This window comes from Taudactylus pleione, unplaced genomic scaffold (genome assembly GCF_031769625.1).
Source record: "Taudactylus pleione unplaced genomic scaffold, aTauple2 ptg000010l, whole genome shotgun sequence".
Lineage (NCBI taxonomy): Eukaryota > Metazoa > Chordata > Amphibia > Anura > Myobatrachidae > Taudactylus > Taudactylus pleione.
Window position 1 is genome coordinate 3,567,745 of NW_028284413.1, and position 24,036 is coordinate 3,591,780.

The 24,036-nt window shown below is 48.1% G+C and overlaps 1 protein-coding gene across 1 annotated transcript in view; it reads left to right on the forward strand.

Moving 5' to 3' along the window:
• Positions 1 to 13,970, forward strand: part of TSPAN2 (tetraspanin 2) — a 211,325-nt gene extending 197,355 nt beyond the window's left edge. Inside the window, exon 8 of the mRNA XM_088467423.1 lies at positions 13,442 to 13,970. Coding sequence (XP_088323549.1) covers positions 13,442 to 13,507 — 66 coding nt within the window. The 3' untranslated portion in view covers positions 13,508 to 13,970. The remainder of the gene's footprint in view (positions 1 to 13,441) is intronic.
• The last annotated feature ends 10,066 nt before the right edge of the window (positions 13,971 to 24,036 follow it).

Below are 24,036 nucleotides of genomic sequence, written 5' to 3' on the forward strand. Positions count from 1 at the left end.
TATGGTTTATTGGACTCTTTTTTTTTACCACTTAGGGGCAGATATAATCAGCCGCGGAGTTGTCCCCGCGACTAATTACCATCCAAAATCCCGGCGGCGCGGGGAAAAGCTATTCAATTAAATAGCCTTTTCCCCACGCTGTAAATTCGGGACTCACGCACGTAAACACATTGATTCCACGTAAACTGCGGAATCAATGTGGTTTTTCACCGCAAGCGAGGACGATTTGGTTGTATTAACGTGGATTTTACCTCTCACCACCAGGAGCTGCGAGGTAAATTCTGACTGCGGGGACTCACGCACGGGGTCTCAGGGACTCACTCGCGAGGAATCCCCGGCAATTGAATTGGACCTGCGCGGCAATTAGTCACGGGGACAACCCCGCGGCTAATTGAATCTGCCCCTTATATGAAGATATGAACTAATTTTAGGTCACTTTTCATGCAGAAAATTCTAAAAGGATCATAAACTTTGTAGAACTATTGTACGAGGGAAGGTACTGTATGTATTTTTCTTTACAGATAAAACAATGTTTTGGAACAGGGTTAAACCAAAGGTTTAGTCATTTAGAGAAAATAGAGTAGAGCTGCGTACTCACTACATGATATGTTGGTCACAGTGATCGCGCTGAGCGACAAAATATGTGGGTCCCAGGGACTTTAAAAAAATTGTGTCCTACCTGATCATTTCTGGGTCCCATCATAATTGATGCTTTAGAGTTCCCCATTGGACATTCAGACCTCCCCACATGCCCATATACCCCTAGAATGCCCCTCTGATACCTCCAATTGAATCGGTCAGACTGCAGTACCCATTAACAATAATGGGGACTGCAGTCTGCTGCGGTAGTTAGCCTTCTGCTGGAGATTTCTGTGAATCTTCTGCATTAGATTGTTCTTACATAGCGGTGATACATAAAATTATGCAGAAACTGTAGTTTCAGCATAATTGTATGAAAAACCAGGAACCAATAAATACATTTTAAAAATATACTAAAAAATTTTAGTTTTCTTACCTTTGAACAAAAATGCTTAAGGGATTTTCTGTATCTAGCTGTGCACTCTTCTGTCCTTTTAATTCTGTGGGAGCTGGATGGGGGGCACTGTGCTCATGCTGCAGTTTCTTTTGGCTTCTTATCGTGACGTATGGGAGGCAGAGCCGGGACAGGAGTAGGAGGTGGGGAGCCGGGGACAGGCGTAGGAGGTGGGGAGCCGGGCACAGGAGTAGGAGGTGGGGAGCCGGGGACAGGCGTAGGAGGTGGGGAGACGGGCACAGGCATAGGAGGTGGGGAGCCGGGCACAGGAGTAGAAGGTGGGGAGCCGGGACAGGAGTAGGAGGTGGGGAGCCGGGACAGGAGTAGGAGGTGGGGAGCCGGGGACAGGAGTAGGAGGTGGGGAGCCGGGCACAGGAGTAGGAGGTGGGGAGCCGGGCACAGGCGTAGGAGGTGGGGAGCCGGGCACAGGAGTAGAAGGTGGGAAGCCGGGGACAGGAGTAGGAGGTGGGGAGCCGGGCACAGGAGTAGAAGGTGGGGAGCCGGGCACAGGAGTAGAAGGTGGGGAGCCGGGCACAGGAGTAGGAGGTGGGGAGCCGGGCACAGGAGTAGGAGGTGGGGAGCCGGGCACAGGAGTAGGAGGTGGGGAGCCAGGTATTGGTGTAGGAGGTGGGAAGCCGGGCACAGGAGTAGGAGGTGGGGAGCCGGGGACAGGAGTAGGAGGTGGGGAGCCGGGGACAGGAGTAGGAGGTGGGGAGCCGGGGACAGGAGTAGGAGGTGGGGAGCCGGGGACAGGAGTAGGAGGTGGGGAGCCGGGGACAGGAGTAGGAGGTGGGGAGCCGGGGACAGGAGTAGGAGGTGGGGAGCTGGGGACAGGTGTAGGAGGTGGGGAGCCAGGTATTGGTGTAGGAGGTGGGAAGCCGGGCACAGGAGTAGGAGGTGGGGAGCAGGGGACAGGAGTAGGAGGTGGGGAGCCAGGTATTGGTGTAGGAGGTGGGGAGCCGGGCACAGGAGTAGGAGGTGGGAAGCCGGGGACAGGTGTAGGAAGTGGGAAGCCCGGGACAGAAGTAGGAGGTGGGATGCCGATGACGGGTGTAGGAGGTGGGGAGCCGGACACAGGAGTAGGAGGTGGAGAGCCCCTGGCAGGAGGGTTTTGGGAGGGGATTTAGGGGTAGGCAAGGACAGGAGAAGGGGCTGAGTGCCATTGGGTATTAGAGGGGGTGGGGGGGCCACATACAGGAGGAGGTGGAGGGGAGCTGTGGAAAGAGGAACAGGGAGGGACAGCAGAAGGGGCCGGGTGAAACTGGGTATTAGAGGGGGTGGGGGGGGCACATACAGGAGCTGGTGACAAGAGGAACAGGCAGAGACAGTAGAAGGTGTATGGGTGACACCGGGTGGAGAGGAGGCGTGGATTAGAGCCAGAAAGTCGGGGACTGCTGGGACCAGGTACGCTGCATTACTGTCGTCCTCATTTGCAGCAGGCACTTGGCTGGCTACTCCAAATATGCTGGCTTTGGCCGAGCTGTCCACAGGCAGAGGAGACGAGAGACCGGGGGTGGGGCCTTGTGTCACTACAGTGCTTCTGGCCGCAAAAAGTGAGGGGGCGGTGCCGCTGTCTTTTTAAGCTCTTGTTTGAAGTCTGGTGAGTGCACCCCTAAAAAATTTTTCTGTATATATCTATCTATCTATATATATATATAGTCAGGTGCATAAATATTGGGACATTGACAGAATTTTCATATTTTGGCCTCTATTCACCACCACAATGGCTGCGAAATGAGTGGGAGGCACTTATAGAAACCGTTGCAATTCCTACACCGTTCACCTGATTTGGATGTAATTACCCTCAAATTAAATCTGACAGTCTGCAGTTAAAGCACATTTTGTTTGCTTCAATTCAAAGCCATTGTGGTGGTGAATAGAGGCCAAAATATGAAAATTCTGTCAATGTCCCAATATTTATGCACCTGACTGCATATATATATATATATATATATATATATATATACACACACACATATATACATATATAACTATATATATATATATATATATATATTAGGGATGTGCAGGCTCGGATAGGTTCGAGTTTGCACGTGGAGTTCGGATTTTTCCCTCCAAAAAAACGGAACTCAGAACGAGGCAAAACGTCATCTTACATGGACGAACATCATCATTCCTGGTCTTTTGTCCAGGAATGATGATGTTCGTCCATGTAAGATGACGTTTTGCCTCGTTCTGAGTTCCGTTTTTTTGGAGGGAAAAATCCGAACTCCACGTGCAAACTCGAACCTATCCGAGCCTGCACATCCCTAATATATATATATATATATATTAGAAAAAATGGTGAAGGAACGGCGCCTTCAGTGTACCAGTTCTTTTTAGATTGCAACAACACTGTTCATATAGAGTCCATATGGTCTTTATCCTGACGGGATCTCCGTAACAATGTCCCAGGTGTGTATCTCAAAATAAGAGAATAAAAACCGACATAGTGTGACCTAATAAAGAATCTTAATATTATATAGTATATAAGACTATGCTATTTGCACAGAAGTGATGTGATCATGCCACAACCAAACTTGGTGTCAAGAAAAATATTATGTTAAAAAGGGCCATGGTTTCATGGGGAAGGGCCAGGGAAGAGGCAGCCAGGAGATGCTGGAGATAAAAGAAGAGGAAGCTACAAGTAAGAATGATAATAAACAGGAAAGTTGACAGGCCCAAATAGCGCCCCCTGCCCCCTGGCCTACCCTAGTTATGGCCCTGAGTACAGTAGTCATTTGGTGAACACCATGGATGGAGAGCTAGCATAAGTAATTATGTTCTGTCATGAGATTCATCTGCAGATATTGAATTAAAGCAACATGATTCAGTGATCTCATCTGCAAATACCATTAAGGCCTTTTTAACAGTGGATCAGTTTAGTACTCTGTCCAACTACAGTATGACTTCTGTTACTCCAACCAAGCCAGTGTGGGAGACAAGAAACTGAATCAACATATACAGTAGTTACAAGGTCCCTCCCTGACACTGGGCCTGTCATAGTCCCGACACCAGAATTCAGAACGCTGCGGGCCTGATCGAGGTAAGTACGGGCACCCGTTCTCTCCCGCGGGGGGGAGGGTTAGGTTTAGAGCACCCCAGGGGGACTTAGGGTTAGGCACCCCCTGGGGAGGGTTAGGCTAGGGGAAGGGGGGGTTAGGGTTAGGCACATCTAAAGGTGGGTTAGGGAGGAGAGAGGGGAGGGATAGAGTACTTACCTCAGCCAGTCGGGATTTCAGCCTGTCGATCTCCTTGTTAGGATTTGAACTGGCCGCCGGTAATCCAATCCCATTCCCTGACTCTGCCATCATATGTGTACAGGTATATCATATGTATACAGAAATACTGTTGAATCCTGAAGTAAATCCACAAGGTAGTGAGAAGGCAAAGAGGAGGATACAGAAAAGGCAGCTGAGAGACCGAGGGAAGCTGCAGAATGTGTGTCCAGCATCAGATATTCAAGAGACCAGCAAAGGAGATTAGCATAGCATCCCACCCAAGACAGGTTCACTTGGTGGCTATTTGTCAAATGCAGAATTTATTATGCATCTAATTTCTCATTAAAACCGAGGACATTCTACCGGTTACTAGATTTACAGATACACAGGATAGCCATGTCAGGAATAAGGGCTGCAAACATGCAGGATAGCCACATCAGGAACAAGGGCTGCAAACAACAGGATATTCAAGTCAGGAACAAGGGCTACAAACACGCAGGATAGTCACGTCAGGAACAAGGGCTGCAAACACGAAGGATAGTCACGTCAGAAACAAGGGCTGCAAACACGAAGGATAGTCACGTCAGAAACAAGGGCTGCAAACACACAGCATAGTCACGTCAGGAACAAGGGCTACATACACACAGGATAGTCACGTCAGGAACAAGGGCTACATACACACAGGATAGTCACGCCAGGAACAAGGGTTGCAAACACACAGGATAGTCACGTCAGAAACAAGGGTTGCAAACACACAGGATAGTCACGTCAGGAACGAGGGCTGCAAACACACAGGATAGTCACGTCAGGAACAAGGGCTACTTACACAGAGGATAGTCACGTCAGGAACAAGGGTTGCAAACACACAGGATAGTCACGTCAGAAACAAGGGTTGCAAACACACAGGATAGTCATGTCAGGAACAAGGGCTACATACACACAGGATAGTCACGTCAGGAACAAGGGCTGCAAACACACAGGATAGTCACGTCAGGAACAAGGGCTGCAAACACACAGGATAGTCACGTCAGGAACAAGGGCTGCAAACACACAGGATAGTCACGTCAGGAACAAGGGCTGCAAACACACAGGATAGTCACATCAGGAACAAGGGCTACATACACACAGGATAGTCACGTCAGGAATAAGGGCTACATCCACACAGGATAGTCATGTCAGGAACAAGGGCTGCATACACACAGAATAGTCATGTCAGGAACAAGGGCTACATACACACAGGATAGTCACGTCAGGAATAAGGGCTGCAAACACCAGGATAGTCACGTTAGGAACAAGGGTTGAAAACACGCAGGATAGTCACGTCAGGAACAAGGATTGAAAACACGCAGGATAGTCACGTCAGGAACAAGGGTTGAAAACACGCAGGATAGTCACATAAAAAACAATGGCTGCAAACACACAGGATAGTCATGTCAGGAACAAGGGCTACATACACACAGGATAGTCATGTCAGGAACAAGGGCTGCATGCACACAGGATAGTCATGTCAGGAACAAGGGCTGCATGCACACAGGACAGTCACATCAGGAACAAGGACTGCAAACACACAGCACAGTCACATTACGAACAAGGGCTGCAAACACACAGGACAGTCACATCAGGAACAAGGGCTGCAAACACACAGGATAGTCACGTCAAGAACAAGGGCTGCATACACACAGGATAGTCATGTTAGGAACAAGGGCTACATACACACAGGATAATCATGTCAGGAACAAGGGCTGCATACACACAGGATAGTCATGTCAGGAACAAGGGCTACATCCACACAGGATAGTCATGTCAGGAACAAGGGCTGCATACACACAGGATAGTCATGTCAGGAACAAGGGCTACATACACACAGGATAGTCATGTCAGGAACAAGGGTTGCAAACACACAGGATAGTCACGTCAGAAACAAGGGTTGCAAACACACAGGATAGTCATGTCAGGAACAAGGGCTGCATACACACAGGATAGTCACGTCAGGAACAAGGGCTACATACACACAGGATAGTCATGTCAGGAACAAGGGCTGCATACACACAGGATAGTCATGTCAGGAACAAGGGCTGCAAACTCCGGACAGCCATCTAAAGAACAAGGGCTGCAAACAAGCAGGATAGTCATGTCAGGAACAAGGGCTGCAAATACTCAGGACAGTCACATCAGGAACAAGGACTGCAAACACAAGGGATAGCCAGAATACGTTTTGCGTTACATAGCATTGTAAGATCTGGGAAAAGGTTTGCAGACACATGAACCCTGTAACTGAAGCCATATGACTCCATTGATTCACAATCCTGACAATTACATGATTTAGGGGCTCATTTATTAACAATCACATTTGCAGTGTGATCTGGGTGCATTACTAGCGCCCACAGTCGCATAGCAGAATGCGATCTTAGTGCCGCCACGTATAAAAGAGCCCCTGCAGGGACAGGGGCTCCGAAAGAAGCTCGTCCCTGTGAGGTGCCTAGAGTGAAGAGACTATCTCTTCACTCCTGTGCTGGGTTCCTGCACATGTGTGGTCTAAAGACCAAGCAAGTGCGGCAGCCATTGCCGTACAGGGTTCCTTCAGAACCCTCTCCCGGGTAGTATTGCAGTATGTAGCCCATAGGTTACAGCAGCACAATGCTATCTTTAGATGGCGTATATATATATTCCTCCTTCCAATACACTTTGCATTCCAGAGCTTAGTAGATCTAACATCATTGTGACTGCTGACATTACAAGGATGCTAATTGTTTGCGGATATTCCCCCAAAACTGGTGTTTTTCAGCTAATATGCCGCAAATAGTTAATGATAAATGAGTCCCTTAAACACATAGGGGTCTATTTACTAAGCAGTGTTAGGAGACAGAGTGAAAAGTGAAAAGAAAGTGTCAAGGTGCCAGCCAATCAGCTCCCAACTGTCATTTTTTAAACACAGCCTGTGAGATGACAGTTGGGAGCTGATTGGCTGGCACCTTAACACTGCTTAGTAAATAGACCCATACTTGAGAATGCTTATTATTCCACAGTCTTGTATTTCATTTTGGATTATGGCACACAAGCACCCTGTGACCAGAGGCAATTAGAGTTCACGACTGGTGTAATTGTTTATACTTAGGTAAATTTGTTTTTCTGGGAAAGCTAATTTTACAATGTAACTAATAACATTTCTAATCAGATTTAGAGTACACACATACTATATTTGGTGTAACTGCCTTGTATGATTTCCCAGTGCTTGCTGCAGCATTCAGTACCCTCCTGCCAACATACTCCACCTTAAACCTGCATACACACACAACGATTTAGTAAAAGAACGATTTTAGTACACGATTTTTGTTCATTTTTTCAAGGAAAAATTAACAAAAATTGTTTACTAAAATCGTTAATTTACTAAATGTAATTAACGATTTTTTGAACTACAAACGATTTTTGCATATTCCCCTACTGAAAATCGTTGAGTTGGTCAGTCTGATTGAACTACAAACTACAAATGTGAACGCGCATGAACGATAATCATTCATCGTTTTAACTCTGAAAGTAAACGATTTTATCAACGATTGAACGATAAACGATATCGTTATCGATAATCGTTCAAAAAATCGTGTATGTAGGAACCTTCAGGGTGCGTACACACACAACGATATAAGTACTGAACGATTTTCGTTGAACGATTTTCGTTCAGTTTTTCCCTTGAAAAAGTGAACGAAAATCGTTTTACAAAGTAGTTGGTTTTACTTTACATAATAAACGATTTTCTGTGTGTTGAAGGAAAAATGTTGCAACTTCTATTGAAAATCGTTCAGTTGGCCAGTGTGACTGAACTACAATCGACAAACGTGAACGCGCATGAACGATAATCGTTCATCGTTTTACACTTATAGTTTTGAACGATAACGACATTGTTATAGTTAAATCGTTCAAAAAATCTTTGTGTGTGTACGCACCTTCAGTAATAGAATAACTCTTATTCTTGTAGAGTATAACAAACTCCGGCTCCGGCTCCGTCTTGCGCATGCGAGAGACCCATTTAGCGACGGGCAAGCCGTCGCTCCGGGTCTCGTACCAAAGGTGGCGTGCTGTCGATGGTGAGTGACAGCACGCCCCCTTTGGTGGGCGTGCCGGGGGCGTGGCTGCCCAGACGGAGGCGTTCCCATGGGAACGCCTACCGTCTGGGGCCGGCCCCACTGACATCACAAGTGATGTCAGTGGGAGTGCTTTCTGGCACTTCAGGGCTTGTAGCAACGAGACCCTACCACAAGGGTCTCGTCGCAAGCCCGATCGCGACCATCTTCCTGGCCGCTCGCTATAGCTGTGGGTCGTCACCCACAGCTATACGAGCGGCCAGGAGGCCGCTCTAAAAATTAAGAAGGACGGCCCTGATTCAGAGCGATCGCTCTGTCAGAGCGTCCGGCTATGAATCAGGGCCACAGTCCATAAAGGCTCCAAACACCCATATTATGACAATGTTGGAGTGCATATTATTATACTCTCAAATTGTCCCATATTACCCAGTGCAAAAGTATGTGCTCCTGAACAACCCACTAATTGTTTCTATTTCAGTCATCTATGTTAAGTTAATCAATACTACAAAATATATATATTGTGGCAATATCAGGCTAGGTGGCGATAGTGAGCCATGGATCCTGTGTGGGGCAGAAGGGATCCACTAACACAGGAAACAAAAGGAGGTGTGACCACACCTAGGGCTGCCTTGTGTACAGAGCCCAGGTGATGCTGATGAGGCAGACCGTCAAGCTGCATATGAAGTCAGTCTAAGGAGGACTGAGGCAGCCAAAGAGCCCAGTGTCCCAAGCCAGGCCAGTGGGAGGCCAGGAGGCTGTGTCCAGACCTGCAATCAGACAGGAAGGACCACAAACCTCTGACTGTGTATGTGAAGTTGTAGCAGCCAAGCTACAGGCAGGAGGCCAGTGTCCATACTTGCTTGCGGCGCAGAGAGGACCACAACAGAAACTGTCTTGCCACCAAGCCAGGCCAGGAGGCCTGTGAGAGACAGGACTATAAAGACTGAGGGGTAAATTTACTAAGAATCAAGATAGGTCGAGATGACCATCTCGGGTGATTTATTCATTTTTTTCCTGCTTGCAAATGTGCTAAAGGTAAAGTCGGGTGAGTTAGAGAGAGATTTCTCTCATCTCACTCGTAAAACTCGGGTGAGATAGCAATCTCGAATCAAATCACCATCGGGCCAAATTGGAAGTACTTTTCACCTAAAACATATATCTCTCAAATTTACCAAGAATCGGGATGACAAGCTCGGGTGAGATAGGAGCAAACTCTCTGACAAAATCACTTATCAAACTCTCAACCCCCTGGTCAGAAACATACACAAATCATTGTGATTTGTGTATGTTTCTTTGTGTAAATGGTTAAAATAGGGTTATTTTTAAAAAACACTAACCAGCCCCGGACATTTTTTAGTTTTAAATATACGGAGAAAAAAATTGACATGAGGTACCCCGTATAGTTAAAACCAGCCCTGGACCCTTTCTAACGAGGTACTGATGCCACAGCCAGGGGTGCCCTTTCAGCGGGCGCCCTGACCGCTAGTCTGCCCAGGCCAGGGATCCCTTGGGAGTTGGGTACCCCTCCAATAAAGGGGTCACCCTCTCTAGGGCACCCCTGGCCTGGGCTGACAGCCCGGGGCTATTCCTGCCACCCCTGTGTGGTGGGTGGCGGGTTGATAGTGTTAGTTGTAGTGTAAAAATTTGAATTTTCATCATTGTCTTTACAGTGGAACTACAGGTCCCAGCAAGCCTCCCCCACATGCTGGTACTTGACACGTATACCACCCACGTGGGCTTAGCCAATGAGCGACTCCTCCACGTGGTTCCCAGCCAATGAGCGGCCGCTAATGTTAGCCACCGCTGATTGGCTGGCGGCCAGGGACTAATGTCAACTCATCCCATGAGCTGACATTAGCGTACTGTAACTATGCAGAAACATGTTGTTACACTGTATCCGGGGCACGTATTGGATTTCTGCGGAGAACATTGTGGGACATAAAGGTGAGTATTGGATCTTTTTTAACAGGTACTTCGTTGGGATACTTTACGTTGACAAGGGGACATGAACATCTGGAAACAGGAGAGCATGTGTGTGTTTATGGATGCAATAAAGCTTTAATTTCACAGCATGTTATGTGTTTTATAAACCATTTCTTTACAGGTGAATTAGAGGTACAAGTGGGCCCTTAATGCCCCGCATGCTGGTACTTGTGGTTCTCCAAGTACCAACATGCGGGGGAGGCTTGCTGGGACCTGTAGTTCCACTGTAAATACAATGATGAAAATTTAAATTTTTACACTACACCTAACACTATCAACCCGCCGCCCACCACCCAGGGGTGGCGGGGATAGCCTAGGTGCCCTGGAGAGGGTGACCCCTTTATTGGGGGGGGTCCCCAACTCCCCAGGGATCCCTGGCCTGAGCTGACTAACGGTCAGGGCTGATGCTGCGGCTGTCCCTGCTGCCTGGTGCTGGTTCTTAAATTACAGTGGAACCCTACACATTTTGGCCCTCATTCAGAGCCGGACGCTGTGAGCAGAGCGCTCGCTCTGAATGAGGGCCGTCCTCCATAAAAATGGAGCGTCCTCCTGGACGCTCGTATAGCTGTGGGTCACCACCCACAGCCTATACGAGCGTGCAGGTTGATGGTCGCGATGGTCTTGACCATCGCCACAGCGAGCCGGAGCCTGCGGTTGAGTTTCTCAACCGCAAGGCCCGGAGTGATTTTGGCTCTATCAGAACTAAAATCACTCCCACTGACATCACTAGTGATGTCAGTGATGTCAGTGGGCCGGCTTCTGATGGTAGGCGTTCCCTTGGGAACGCCCCCGTCTGGGAGGCACGCCCCCGGCACGCCCACCAAAGGGGGCGTGCTGTCAATCAACATCGACAGGACGCCCCCTTTGATCAGACACAACGAGCGAAGGAAAGTCCTTCGCTCGTCGCGTCTGGCGCATGCACGACGGAGCTCCCTCTGTCGTGCGCATGCTCAGTGCACACCATCGACCCACTTGTGAGCGGACAGCCGCTCGCAAGTGGGTCTGAATCAGGCCCTTTGTTCACTGTAATGTTAAGAACCAGGACTAGCTGGCATGTCCGGGGCTGGGGGACTCAAGTAATTTTTTTATTTAAACATTTATCAATTTTTTACAAGGCTTAACACACAAGCAGCAAGCACATATCTCACTGATATGTGCTGGCTGCTAGCTCAGGAGAGATTTGCAGAGAGAAAACACTGCAATTTTGGATGAGTAATCTCTTGCAAAACGAGTTACTCGGGAGAGATATCTCGTTCTGCTTCACCATCGGCCAACTCGTTTAGCCTCAAATCGCCTGTTGGTAAATTTGGAATAAATAAAGGGATTAAATCACCTGAGTTTTGGAGAGTACCAGCGAGATAAATCACTTTGAAAATCGGGACCATCTCGAATCTTAGTAAATTTACCCCTGAGACTGTGTTAACTTTGCAGGCTAGCCGCCCATTATAGAGAAGGGCCAAGAAGTGAGGTAGTGCCTGCATGGGGGCTAGGTCCTTTATTATTTTGTACCTGCATGCTGACAGTAAAGCACCATTTGTTTCATTTAACCTGAAAGCTGCACATGGACCCTTATTATGCACCTAGATACTGCACCACTGACCCATCTACCGAGCTAAATTACCCCAGATATATCACTATATATATATATACATACATATATATATATATATATATATATACAGTCAGGTCCATAATTATTGGGACATTGACAGAATTTTCAGATTTTGGCTTCTATTCACCACCACAATGGTTTTGAAATGAAACTGGTGCTGGTGCAAAGGTCTGATGTCATGACTGATGGTGTGACTAAGAAGCACCAATCGGTGTCTCAGCGCCTATGGATGCTGACAGTGGGTGTCTCAGCCCTTGCACATGTGACACATTGTTGTACACCAGGCAGCAGTTCATAAAGTCACAGACAGGTGACCGTCAATAGATGCAGATGTGGCCGCGTCTGAGCCCATCTCTGAATCAGCCCCTCTATGTCATGTGATCGGCCACTTTACATTGCAGATTTCTGTCCCTGTTCCTTATACCAGATCCTACAGCTTTTACCCTTAAACACACATTTATTTTTAAGGTCATGACTAACATAGATGCATATTTAGGATAACATGTTAAGCTGTGGAAGCTCTGTAAACAGGTGTAAGGCTTTCACTTTGCGATCTGGGCGTACATGTGATGCCAGACATTATGTTACTATATATAGTAACATCACTGGCCTCTTAACGGGATGAAATGTATTTTATTGTGTGACCTAATAGAATGCTGTATTATCTAATCATTATCTTACACTATTCAGATCTCAGGATGTTGCCGAAATCTTTAGCCACAAATACCACAAAGCTGTAAAACTCACAATAATGTGTGTGGATATGATTGATATTTCTTGAAATTCTGCATTTTTTGAAACAAAGTAACGTGTATTCCGTGTAACGTGTATCCCATGTAACGTGTATCCTGTGTAACGTGTATCCTGTAAAAGGAGAATTTTGAATTATAAAAGTGGTTTGGGGTCTAGGTGTTGATAGTAAAAAAAACTATCAATAAAGTACGATTAATAAAGTATTGTTGATTTTTTTTTTTTATTAAAGCATTCTGACAATGAAATCTTTAAAAAATATTAAAAACTATTAAATGAACACTGCCAGGCTCTGTCTGAAGATTGAGTCCTTAGACCAGGCCTGGCCAACCTGTGGCTCTCCAGCTGTTGTGAAACTACTTGTCCCAGCATGCCCTGCCAGTTTTAGCATTCCCTAACTGCAAAACTTTTGCAGGGCATGCTGGGACTTGTATTTTCACAACAGCTGGAGAGCCACAGGTTGGCCAGGCCTGCCTTAGACAGACCAGCTAGCCCCTCCCACAATAAACATTTCATTAATAAACTTTTACATTGAAAAAAAATAAATGAACCCACTTACACTTAATGTACAGAAAACCCACCTCCTTACTTTTTTGTGCCTTTTAAGTATGAAATATGTATGTTTATATTGTGATACAAATCAGAATTGGAAACAAATGAAATACTGTAACACATTCTTCCATTTTTAGTGAATTTATATCTTATTGACATTTGTTTTCAAATACAAATTTAAGTAACATTTGTTTTTTCTATTTCTCGGCAGATCTTTGGTATGGTGTTTAGTTTGGTCCTTTGCTGTGCCATACGTAACTCTAATGATATGCTCTGAGCGTCAAACGCATTTCGCCTTGTTCTCCCAACCTGGATCACAATGCTACCTGCTGGCACAGGGACTGTTAAACACCTGTCGGCTCGGACAATCGTTTATGCCCAAGCAATGTTAAATAAGCAAATAGCTAAGCTGTGTTTTGGGTAAAGCTATGCAATATACTACAAATCCATTGTTCTGAAGAGCTAATATTGTATGATTTAGAATTTTTTTAATATAGCATTTAATGGTTAATGCTTTGAAGAGGCAAATAGCATTATGTAATGTACTACTGTATAAAGTTTCAGCTCTCCCTTTTTCTCTCTGTGTACAAATGACTGAGACCTTACTGTACCTTTCTATGCAGTTACATCCTTCTGTTTAACTGAAAATGTTAATATTGCTGTAAAGTTACTGTAAAGAAATTAGAAACAATGTTTTGAGCATTTAGTTATTAAAAATATTAAATATCCAAAAACAGAAATTAATGTGCCTGACTTTTTATTTTAAACGTGTAACTTAACTATGACAGGTATGAACGTGCTGAAAGGTAACACATACAGTTACGTTTCAAAATGTTTCATAAATAGATTGCTCTAAGCCAGGTATTTTTTAGAAATTAAATATTTTGCATGTAGTTTTTAATGAATAATGCCACATTACTTGCTGTTTCAGTGTGACATTAAATAGAATGCATAGCTTTATCAATAGTGACAAGCAGCCGCTTAACTATGATCTATGGAGACGTAGAATTCCCATCTGAACATGGCCACCAAAATCAGTGCAACTGCAGAAAAATATGAGATATGGTAAGAACTTACCCTTGTTATCTCTATTTCTACGAAGTCCATAGGGTTCCACAGGATACCTTGGGGTATAGGTGTGACGTCAGTCGCAGGGCACCAAAGAGTTAAGCTTTCAGCCTCCCAGGATGCACTAGGTCCCCCTCCTATACCCCGCCCCCGGGCCAAGGCACCTCAGTTAGTTACCAAGCCATAGGCCGGAGGAGGAGAAGGAAGAGAGAGAACAAAGATCTGGACACATACAAGAATCACATTCTCACCAGAGGGAGACGGAAAACCGGTGACCAGAGCAAAGCCCATCTGCAGCACAGGTGCGACAGGGCGGGAGTCCTGTGGAACCCTATGGACTTCATAGAAATAGAGATAACAAGGGTAAGTTCTTACCATATCTCATATTTTCTACTTCAGGGTCCATAGGGTATCCACAGGATACCTTGGGGATGTCCCAAAGCAGTATCCTTTAAGGGTGGGGACGCTCCTGTGCAGAAAGGAGAATCCACTGCCCGAAGGAAGCATCCTGAGAGGCGAAGGTGTCAAACCTGTAATACCTCACGAAGGTATGGACAGAAGACCACGTAGCAGCCTTGCAGATCTGAACTGCCGAGGCACCACGTCGAGCTGCCCACGAAGGACCCACAGACCTAGTGGAATGAGCCTTCAGAGAAGGAGGGACCGGTAGGCCTTCATGAAGATAAGCTTCAGAAATAGCCATACGGATCCAGGCTGCCAAAGTTTGCTTTGAAGCAGGCCAACCCTTTTTACGGAAGCCATAGAGGACAAACAAAGCGTCCGACTTCCTAAACGAAGAAGTGCGGTCAACATAAGTCCTTAAGGCCCGCACAACATCCAAAGAGGCCTCACCCACGGAAAGACCTGGTGAGTTAAAGGCCGGAACAACTATTTCCTCGTTAACATGAAACTGGGAAACAACTTTGGGAAGAAACTCGGGCCGAGTGCGGAGCACTGCCCTGTTCCCATAAAAAACCAAGAAAGGGGGTCTACAAGAAAGAGCCCCTAACTCAGAAACACGTCTGGCCGAAGCAATGGCCAGAAGGAAAACAGTCTTAGCTGTTAGCCATTTAAGATCCACTGAGCCCAGTGGTTCAAACGGCGGTCCTTGGAGAGCCCTCAGGACCACAGCCAAATCCCAAGGCGCCACAGGTGGAACAAAGGGCGGCTGAATGCGGAGAACACCCTGCATAAAGGTGCGCACATCCGGGATTGTAGCAATCCTACGGTGAAACCAGACAGATAGGGCCGAAACCTGTACCTTCAAAGAAGCAAGGCGAAGCCCATGATCTAGTCCCGCTTGCAGGAAGGCGAGAATCCGAGACAGACGAAACTCCCGCGGTGCATAACCTCTCGGTCGACACCACTGGAAGAACGTATGCCACACGCGATGGTATATCCTCGCGGAAGACGGTTTCCGAGCTCGTAACATGGTACGCACCACAGAGCTGGAAAACCCCCGGGACCTCAGCATGGCCGTCTCAACAGCCACGCCGTCAAAGACAGCCGAGTCAGGTCCGGGTGAAGGCAAGGACCCTGAGACAGAAGGTCCGGTCCTAGCGGCAACCGCAGAGGACTGTCCACGGACAGACCCTGAAGGTCTGAGAACCAGTGCCGTCTGGGCCACGCGGGAGCTATCAACAGGAGCGTCCCTCCTTCCTGTTTGAATTTCCGGATTACCCGTGGAAGAAGGGAGACCGGAGGGAACAGGTATGCGAACCGGAACGTCCACCGGACGGACAGAGCATCCACCAGAGACGCCCCTTCGTCTCTTGTGCGAGACCCGTACACCGGCAACTTGTTGTTGTGCCGGGACGCCATGAGGTCGATTTCTGGAAGACCCCACCTGTCCACCAGTAGTTGAAAAACGTCCGGGTGCAGGGACCATTCCCCCGGATGAACGTCCTGGCGACTTAGAAAGTCCGCCTCCCAATTTAGCACTCCCGGGATGAAGACCGCTGATATGGCCGGAAGATTGCGCTCCGCCCAAACCAGGATCCGAGAGACCTCTACGAGAGCCGCCCGACTGCGAGTTCCTCCTTGCCTGTTTATGTAGGCCACGGTGGTAGCGTTGTCCGACTGGACCTGCACCGGGCGACCCTGGAGAAACCGCTGTGCCTGCTGGAGAGCATTGAAGACCGCACGGAGTTCCAAGATATTTATTGGAAGCTCCGCTTCTGTCGGCGTCCACCTGCCCTGGAACAAGTGTGGACCCGAAACTGCTCCCCAGCCCCGAAGACTGGCGTCCGTTGTCAACAGGACCCAATTTGGAACCCAGAACGGACGTCCCTTGTTGAGGTGGGTCGTCTGTAACCACCACGCAAGGGACAGGCGAACCTCCTGGGTGAGCACAATCGTCTGGGACTTCAGAGACTGAGGCAGCCCGTTCCACTTGGACAGGATCAGGTGCTGCAGAGGTCTGGAGTGAAACTGGGCGTATTCCACCATGTCGAACACCGACACCATGGAGCCCAGTAACCTCATCGCCGAGTGTAAGGACACCCGGCGGCTGTGCAGGCAACTGCGCACCCTTGACTGTAAAGCAGAGATCTTGTCCTCCGTCACGAAGATCCTTTGCTGTCCCGAGTCCAATAAGGCTCCAAGATGCAGAATCCTCCGAGACGGGATTAGAGTGGACTTCTGCCAGTTGATTAGCCAGCCGTGCCGTTGCAGCAGTGCAATGGTCAGGTCCAAGTGGCGTAACAGGAGCTCTGGAGATCCTGCCACCAATAACAGGTCGTCCAAATACGGCAACATGCGGACTCCCTGCAGCCGCAGAGAAGCCGCCATGACCGCCATCACCTTGGTGAAAACACGTGGTGCTGTTGCCAGGCCAAAAGGTAACGCCCGAAACTGGAAGTGGCCGCTGCGGATTGCAAACCTGAGGAACTGTTGATGGCGCAAAAGAATAGGGACATGCAGGTAAGCGTCCTGTATGTCCAATGACACCAAGTAGTCCCCAGGTTCCAGCGCCAGAATGATGGACCGTAGGGTCTCCATCCGAAACTTCGGGACCCGCAAAGACTTGTTGAGTGCTTTGAGGTTGAGAATCGGACGATATGACCCATTGGGTTTCTGTACCAAAAATAGATTTGAATAGAAACCCTGGCCCCTCTGGGAGAATGGAACAGCCACTATAACTCCAGCCTGGAGCATAGTGTGCAATACCTTCCGCAGCTCCGTAGCCTTGTTCCGGTCTGATGGGAGACCCGTGGTGAAGAAGCGAGCCGGGGGTCTGTGCCGGAAGAAGAGGGCGTATCCGTGGGAAACCACCTCCAGAACCCAAGTGTCTGTCGTAGTGGTCGACCAACACTGGGCGAACTGTAGCAGGCGGCCTCCCACCCTGGGATCCCCCAAAGGGAGGCCCGGACCGTCAGGCCGCAGGCTTGTCATCTGGCTTGGGGGCCGGACGTCTGGTACTCCATGCCTGCTTCCGGGGCTTGACCGATTTCTTAGGGCCAGCCTGTCGAGGAAACGACTGTGGTTTGGGCCTGCCCTGGGCCCTAGATGACCGAAAGGACAATGGTCCCGAACCAGAAGGAGCAGCGGCCGACGGGAGACAAGCAGATTTGGCTGCCGCCAGCGTGGCCACAATCTTATCCAGATCCGGACCGAAGAGAACTTCTCCGGTAAACGGCAACGCTTCCAGACCTTTCTTGGAATCTGCGTCCGCCTTCCAGGATCGCAGCCACAAGGTGCGACGAGCAGCCACCGCTGCTGAAGAAATTCTAGACACCAGAGTACTAATGTCTAGAGCCGCCTCGTTGATGTAGGTGGCCGAATCACGGAGATTGCCAATCAACTCCGCCTGTTCGGCCGGACAGTCGGATTCAAAAGAAGCCTCTAATGAATCCGCCCAGCGCTCCATCGCTCTGGCAACCCAGCAAATGGCCATAGCCGGCCGTGCTGCCCCCCCTGCAAGGGAATAAGCGGACTTCAGGCAGATTTCTACCTTGCGGTCCGTAGCATCCTTAAGGGAGGACATGGATGGCATCGGCAATGTGGCACTACGGACAAGACGGGTCACGTGAGAATCCACCTGTGGAGGGGATTCCCACTTAGCAAAATAATTATCCGCGAACGGATAAGCCACCGCCAGGCGTCTCTGCGGCTGGTATCTTTTGCCCGGTTGTTTCCACGCCTCCTCTAAATGGTCCACCAACTGACCCGAAAGAGGAAAGACTGTGGCATCGCCCTTCACATCTTTGAAAAAGGCATACTTAGATTTAGCCGCTGGGGGAACTTCGTCCTCAATCACCAAGGCTGTGCGGACCGCCCGAATAAGTCCAGGAATATATACTTTGGACTTAGCATCAGCGTCCTTAGTATGGAGAGGTTCCTGATCGTAAGGATCCAGAATCTCCCCATCATCAGACGTCCCTTCGTCATCCTCATAAGGAGCGGACAGAGACGCCACCGGCCTTTTATGAGGCCGCATCACAGACTCCCCTTGCAACACATCCGACAAGTGCTGTACAGAACTCGTCAGGGAGTTAACCCACGCTGGCTCCTGAGAACCCGGGAGCGGGGAAATAGGGAGACTGTGGGGTACCACCAATTGTCGTGGGAACCCCTGCATGGGTGACGACACCACAGACTGCTGGGACAAACCCATCGGAGTAAACGCGGGCTGCGGAGCTAACTGGCCCACTAAAGCTGTTAACGCCTGAGCGAAACAAGCCCAGGGCGGCTCCTGTACCGGTGCTGTAACCGTAATAGGCCGCGCCATGGACAAACACTGCCGGCAAAGGCCCTCCGCGCTACCCTGCCCCTCCGCTAACGGTACTTTGCACGTGGTACACTGTAGCCGGAGGGGAAAATCACTTTCAGACATGATGGCACCACGTATGTGACCTCTCTCACCAATTAAGTATTAAATAGGCGAGAGACCACCCTGCAGCACCGCACCGCAAGGGCTTTAGCAGAAGAACAGGGACAGTAATAAAGCTGACAGTTTAGAGAAGAAAAGTTACAGGCAGCGCTAGCACAGTCACATACAATGCAGAGAAATAACAATTCCTGCACTAACAGCGCTGATTACTCAACTACACAGACACAGGGCCTGGTAGGACACAGCGCTGCATACACAGACCTGAGCCACAGCGGAGGAGAGGTATGCGGGGGGACCCAGACCACTATGCTTCCGTCCAGCGCTTCCAGCAGCGTTCACCATGCGTTCTGGAGAAGATGGCCGCCGAGGAGCAGAGAGGAGGCTGGCCTGGGGGAGGAGCGCTGCCACAGGACCAGTCGGCAGCATGCAGAGAGGGCTGTGTGCAGCGGGGGAGGCGCCGGCTGTGAGACAGGGAAGGCGCGCTCCCCTGGCATGCATTTAACCCCTGGGACGCCGCAGCGCTACCGCTCTGCTGCGGTCCGCTGTCCCAGGGGGTAGTGGAAGCGCAGGTTGGTCGCCTGGGTCTACGCTGCAGCCAGTCCCCAGGGAGCCCCCTGCCTGGGGACTTAGGACCATGTGATCAGCGGGGACCCACCGCGGGACCCCGCTGCTTACCTCTGTCCCCCTTGAATCCGGCCATGGTCCGGAGCATCTGGGGTCACCGCTAGCTGTGACCCCAGACGCCCACCAGCATCCCCGGATCAGTACCGGCGTTCTGGTACCGGCGGGGTGTAGGGAAGACAGCATGGACGTCAGGACTGACAGTCCATGCTGTTCATCCAGATGTGCAGCCACAGCTGCATGAAGAAAAAGCTTCAGGGGCTCTTCTAGCCCCCACTCCAACAGGTGCACCCGACTCCGGCCGGGCACCAAACTAAACTGAGGTGCCTTGGCCCGGGGGCGGGGTATAGGAGGGGGACCTAGTGCATCCTGGGAGGCTGAAAGCTTAACTCTTTGGTGCCCTGCGACTGACGTCACACCTATACCCCAAGGTATCCTGTGGATAACCTATGGACCCTGAAGTAGAAAAACCATTGTTGCTGACGGCGACACACCTGTGTCTGGCTGGCCGAACCCCCACCGAAATGATCTCTCTCTGTCTAAATTGATTCTGTGTTCCCTGGCGGTAACCACTGGGACGCAAGCACAGTGCGACTCAAGATGCATGTGCAGACTTAAAACATCGGCCGCGTGTGTCCGACATCGACACTAGGCCCACGCCTGAGTCAGGCCCAGATTGAGATGCACAGATTATTCACTGTAATTTTCTACAATGCCAGTTTGAACGTAGAGTGAAATTATGAAAGCTATCGTATACTGTTGAATCCTGTTTGCCTATAACAAATGTTTATATAGTTTTGCTCCTGCAAGGTTCTTGCCCCTTCCTGACAATATACAGTATATATTTAAGTCTTTGCGATGCAGCAGTTGCTCAGTATGTGTTGATGAAGGCAGGTCCGATTTGTGGACTGATCTTGCAGTATTCAGCTCCTAGCATGCTCTGCAGCTGAATGTACAGAATTCATCTACAGGCAGGGGTGAAGGAACAGGGTGGGCAGAGGGGGCAGTTGTCCCCCCATGATTTCTGTTAGGTGGGCAAAGACTGTTCTACGTACATTTTCTTCTTGCAAAGGCTTTTTTATTTACTTTCTTAGATGCCCCACTCATTTTGCTATCACAATTGGCAGTAAGCATAAGCAGACACACGAGACTGGGAAGCTGCACTTCCCATTGACTGTTCTTGTAAGTTGAAAAAGAGAGAGCGAATGATTGCAGCCTGCGGACGGTTTAAAACAGCAGCAGTCTCATTGTTCCACATCGTAGCACATACCAGATAGTATAGCACATACATAACCAGTGAGAGAGTGACTATAGATTTAAAAATACTCCCAATCAAATGAGATTAGGCTGTCAACAAAATCTGAATTAAAACTAGGTTAATGACTATGAAAAATGTAAATTTTTAAGATGAATAATTAAATTTATCTATTTTTCTAACAGCTATTGTACTAATTGGTAGTTAATATTCATAATAGTATTTAATAACGTATAAATTAAAAAAAATATAGTAAGATAAGCAATGATACTGATGAAAATGAACATAGGAATGGGAGTCTTTGTATATCTACAGTCACTGTTACAACTGTCATAAAACAAGTGTGACAAGAATCACATAGACCGGAGTAAAATCCAACAGAAGTTTATTTTCTCACCACAGGCAGATATGCAGGTCAGTGCAGTGTTCACAGGCAAGATGTAATAGACAGTACACAGAATCTTCCAAACAGCAACACAGTTCTTTTAGTGGACCCTCAGGTCCAGGATCCCTAACACTAGTCACATCTTGGCCTATAAACTGGGCGACTAATTTACTGTCGAGATCATTGTGGACTTGCACTGACACAACTTTAAAGACAGATACCAGGTGCTGCTAATTATCCTTGCTTGTAGCTTACAAGTGATCCCAGGAAAACCTGGACTGGATCTCACTACCATGCTGCTTATTGCTCCATCTCTGCACAAACCTGCTGCTCCACATTAACTGCATGTGAAAGCATGCTGACCCTGTCACACTCCTTCCCTCTTAGCTTCAACCACCTTGGTGAAGCTAAAACTTTTTCAGGCAAGCTCTCGGCCTCACCCACCTCTATTTGCATCATCCTACTGGGAATACAATCCTCTACCATTTTCCAGAGCTCGCCTTGCACCTCCTCTTCCTCCCCTAACTTCACCATACGCATTCACCTCTTTGTGTGCATCCACGGTAAGGGAGCATGATCTGTGACTAGCCGTAATTCTCGCCCCAACAGATAATATTTTAGCGACTCTACTGCCAAGCACTCCTGTTCCACAGTTGAGTACTTGCGTTCTGTGGGCAGCAATTTCTGGCTAAGATAGAGTATAGGTTTCTCCTCCTAATCTACCTCCTGGAAAAGGACTGCTCCTAAGCCTGTCCCAGAGGCATCAGTCTGCAACACAAACTGCTTCTTAAAGTCAGGAGCTTGCAACAAAGGCTCTACACACAAGGCTCGTCTTAAATCCTGCCAAGCAGTCTCTGCTGACCTAGACCACATTATCTGGTCTGGGGATTGTTTCTTAAGGCACTCCGTCAATGGAGCCGCCCTAGTGGCAAAATCATGTTTGAATCTGCGGTAGTAACCAACCAGACCAAGGAATGTTCTGAGTTGTGATTTACATTTGGGTTTAGGCCAGGTAAGGACCACTTCCACTTTACTGGGCTGAGGTTTAACCTGCCCTCTGCCTACGTCATATCCCAAGTATTTCGCCTCCACCATTCCAATGGCTCATTTCTCAGGGTTAGCGGTAAACCCATGTGCCCTTAAAGACTGTAACACTGCTTCTAACCTTGGAAGGTGTGACTCCCAGTTGGAGCTAAAGATGATGATGTTGTCTAAATATGCAGCTGCACACTCCCTGTGGGGCCGAAGCAACTTATTCATAGCCCTCTGGAAAGTTGCTGGGGCTCCATGCAAACCAAAATGCAGCATTTTTTGCTGAAACAAGCCTTCTGGGGTAGAGAAGACTGTTTTTGCTTTAGCAACTTCAGTCAAAGGAATCTGCGAATACCCTTTTGTCAAATCAAGAAATGTGAGATACTGGCTTTTTGCTAGATTCTCCACCAGCTCGTCAACCCGGTGCATAGGGTAGGAATCAAACTGAGAAACTTTATTTAACTTGTGAAAGTCATTGCATTCTCCACCACTCGTTTTACTGCTGCCTGTTTTGCCTCAGGTATGCAATAGGGTGTCTGTTTAATTATCACCCCGGGAAGAGTAACAATTTCATGCTGTTTGATTTGGGTCTTTTCTGAAGAAGCTGGACACTTTTAACCAGCGAAACGCATTAAGCCAGCCTCCTGCACACTGCTACAATTCTTGGGGTGACCCTCATTATACCAACACATTGGAACTTATTGGACACTACCTTTTGCTGTTTGGAAACCTGCATCTAATATCCATATAGAGCTACAGCTACAAGTGGATCTAATTCAGTCAATTCCTCTGCGATCATCGCTAACAGGACTGTGGTATACATCTGACCCACTTGGTAAATATTTGCTGTGCCTTACTTGTTGGAACTGTTCACTTGGTCCTCTCAGCTAGTGCCCATTCTACAATAATGGACTTTGGATCCCCCTAGTAGCGAATTGTTGCAGTGATCTCATCTGCTACTGTGGATTTTAATTATATTTTATGAATTTATTCATTCCCATTATTGTCTGTATTTATTGCCAATTTATGTAATAAATGTGTTATTGTTTTATACATCCGTTTCAGCTATATATGCACCAGCTATAAATCTAATTTTAAATGTAGCATTAATTTTTAGCGCCAGTACTATTATATATATATATATATATATATATATCTTTCCCGGAATAGCAGAGAATACATCTTGGTTTTGTGCTACTAACCTCATCACTTCCTGTTTTTGGCTAAGACTGAGGGTGACCTCCATGGGTACCTGACAGTCTGGGGTTTTCTTTGCCACTAAAGAGGGCACACTGGCACTTTCTTTCCAAGGTTTTAACAGATTTACATGATAAATTTGTGCCTCCTTCTGTCTACCCCCCTGTCGTACCCTGTAGTTTACAGGTCCCACCGCCTCTGGGGCCTCGCCATTGAGCATACAATTTGCTTTTAGTAGTAGGCACAAGCACCAGTACCTTGTCTCCCGGTTGGAAAGATCGGTCAACTGTGGTACATCCATATGTTCGTTCAGTAGTGGCGCAATCTGCCTTAGGTGGCCATACAATTCGGACACAAACTGAACGATATTAGGATCTTGGCATGACTGTTGCTCCCACCCTTCCTTTAACACATTTA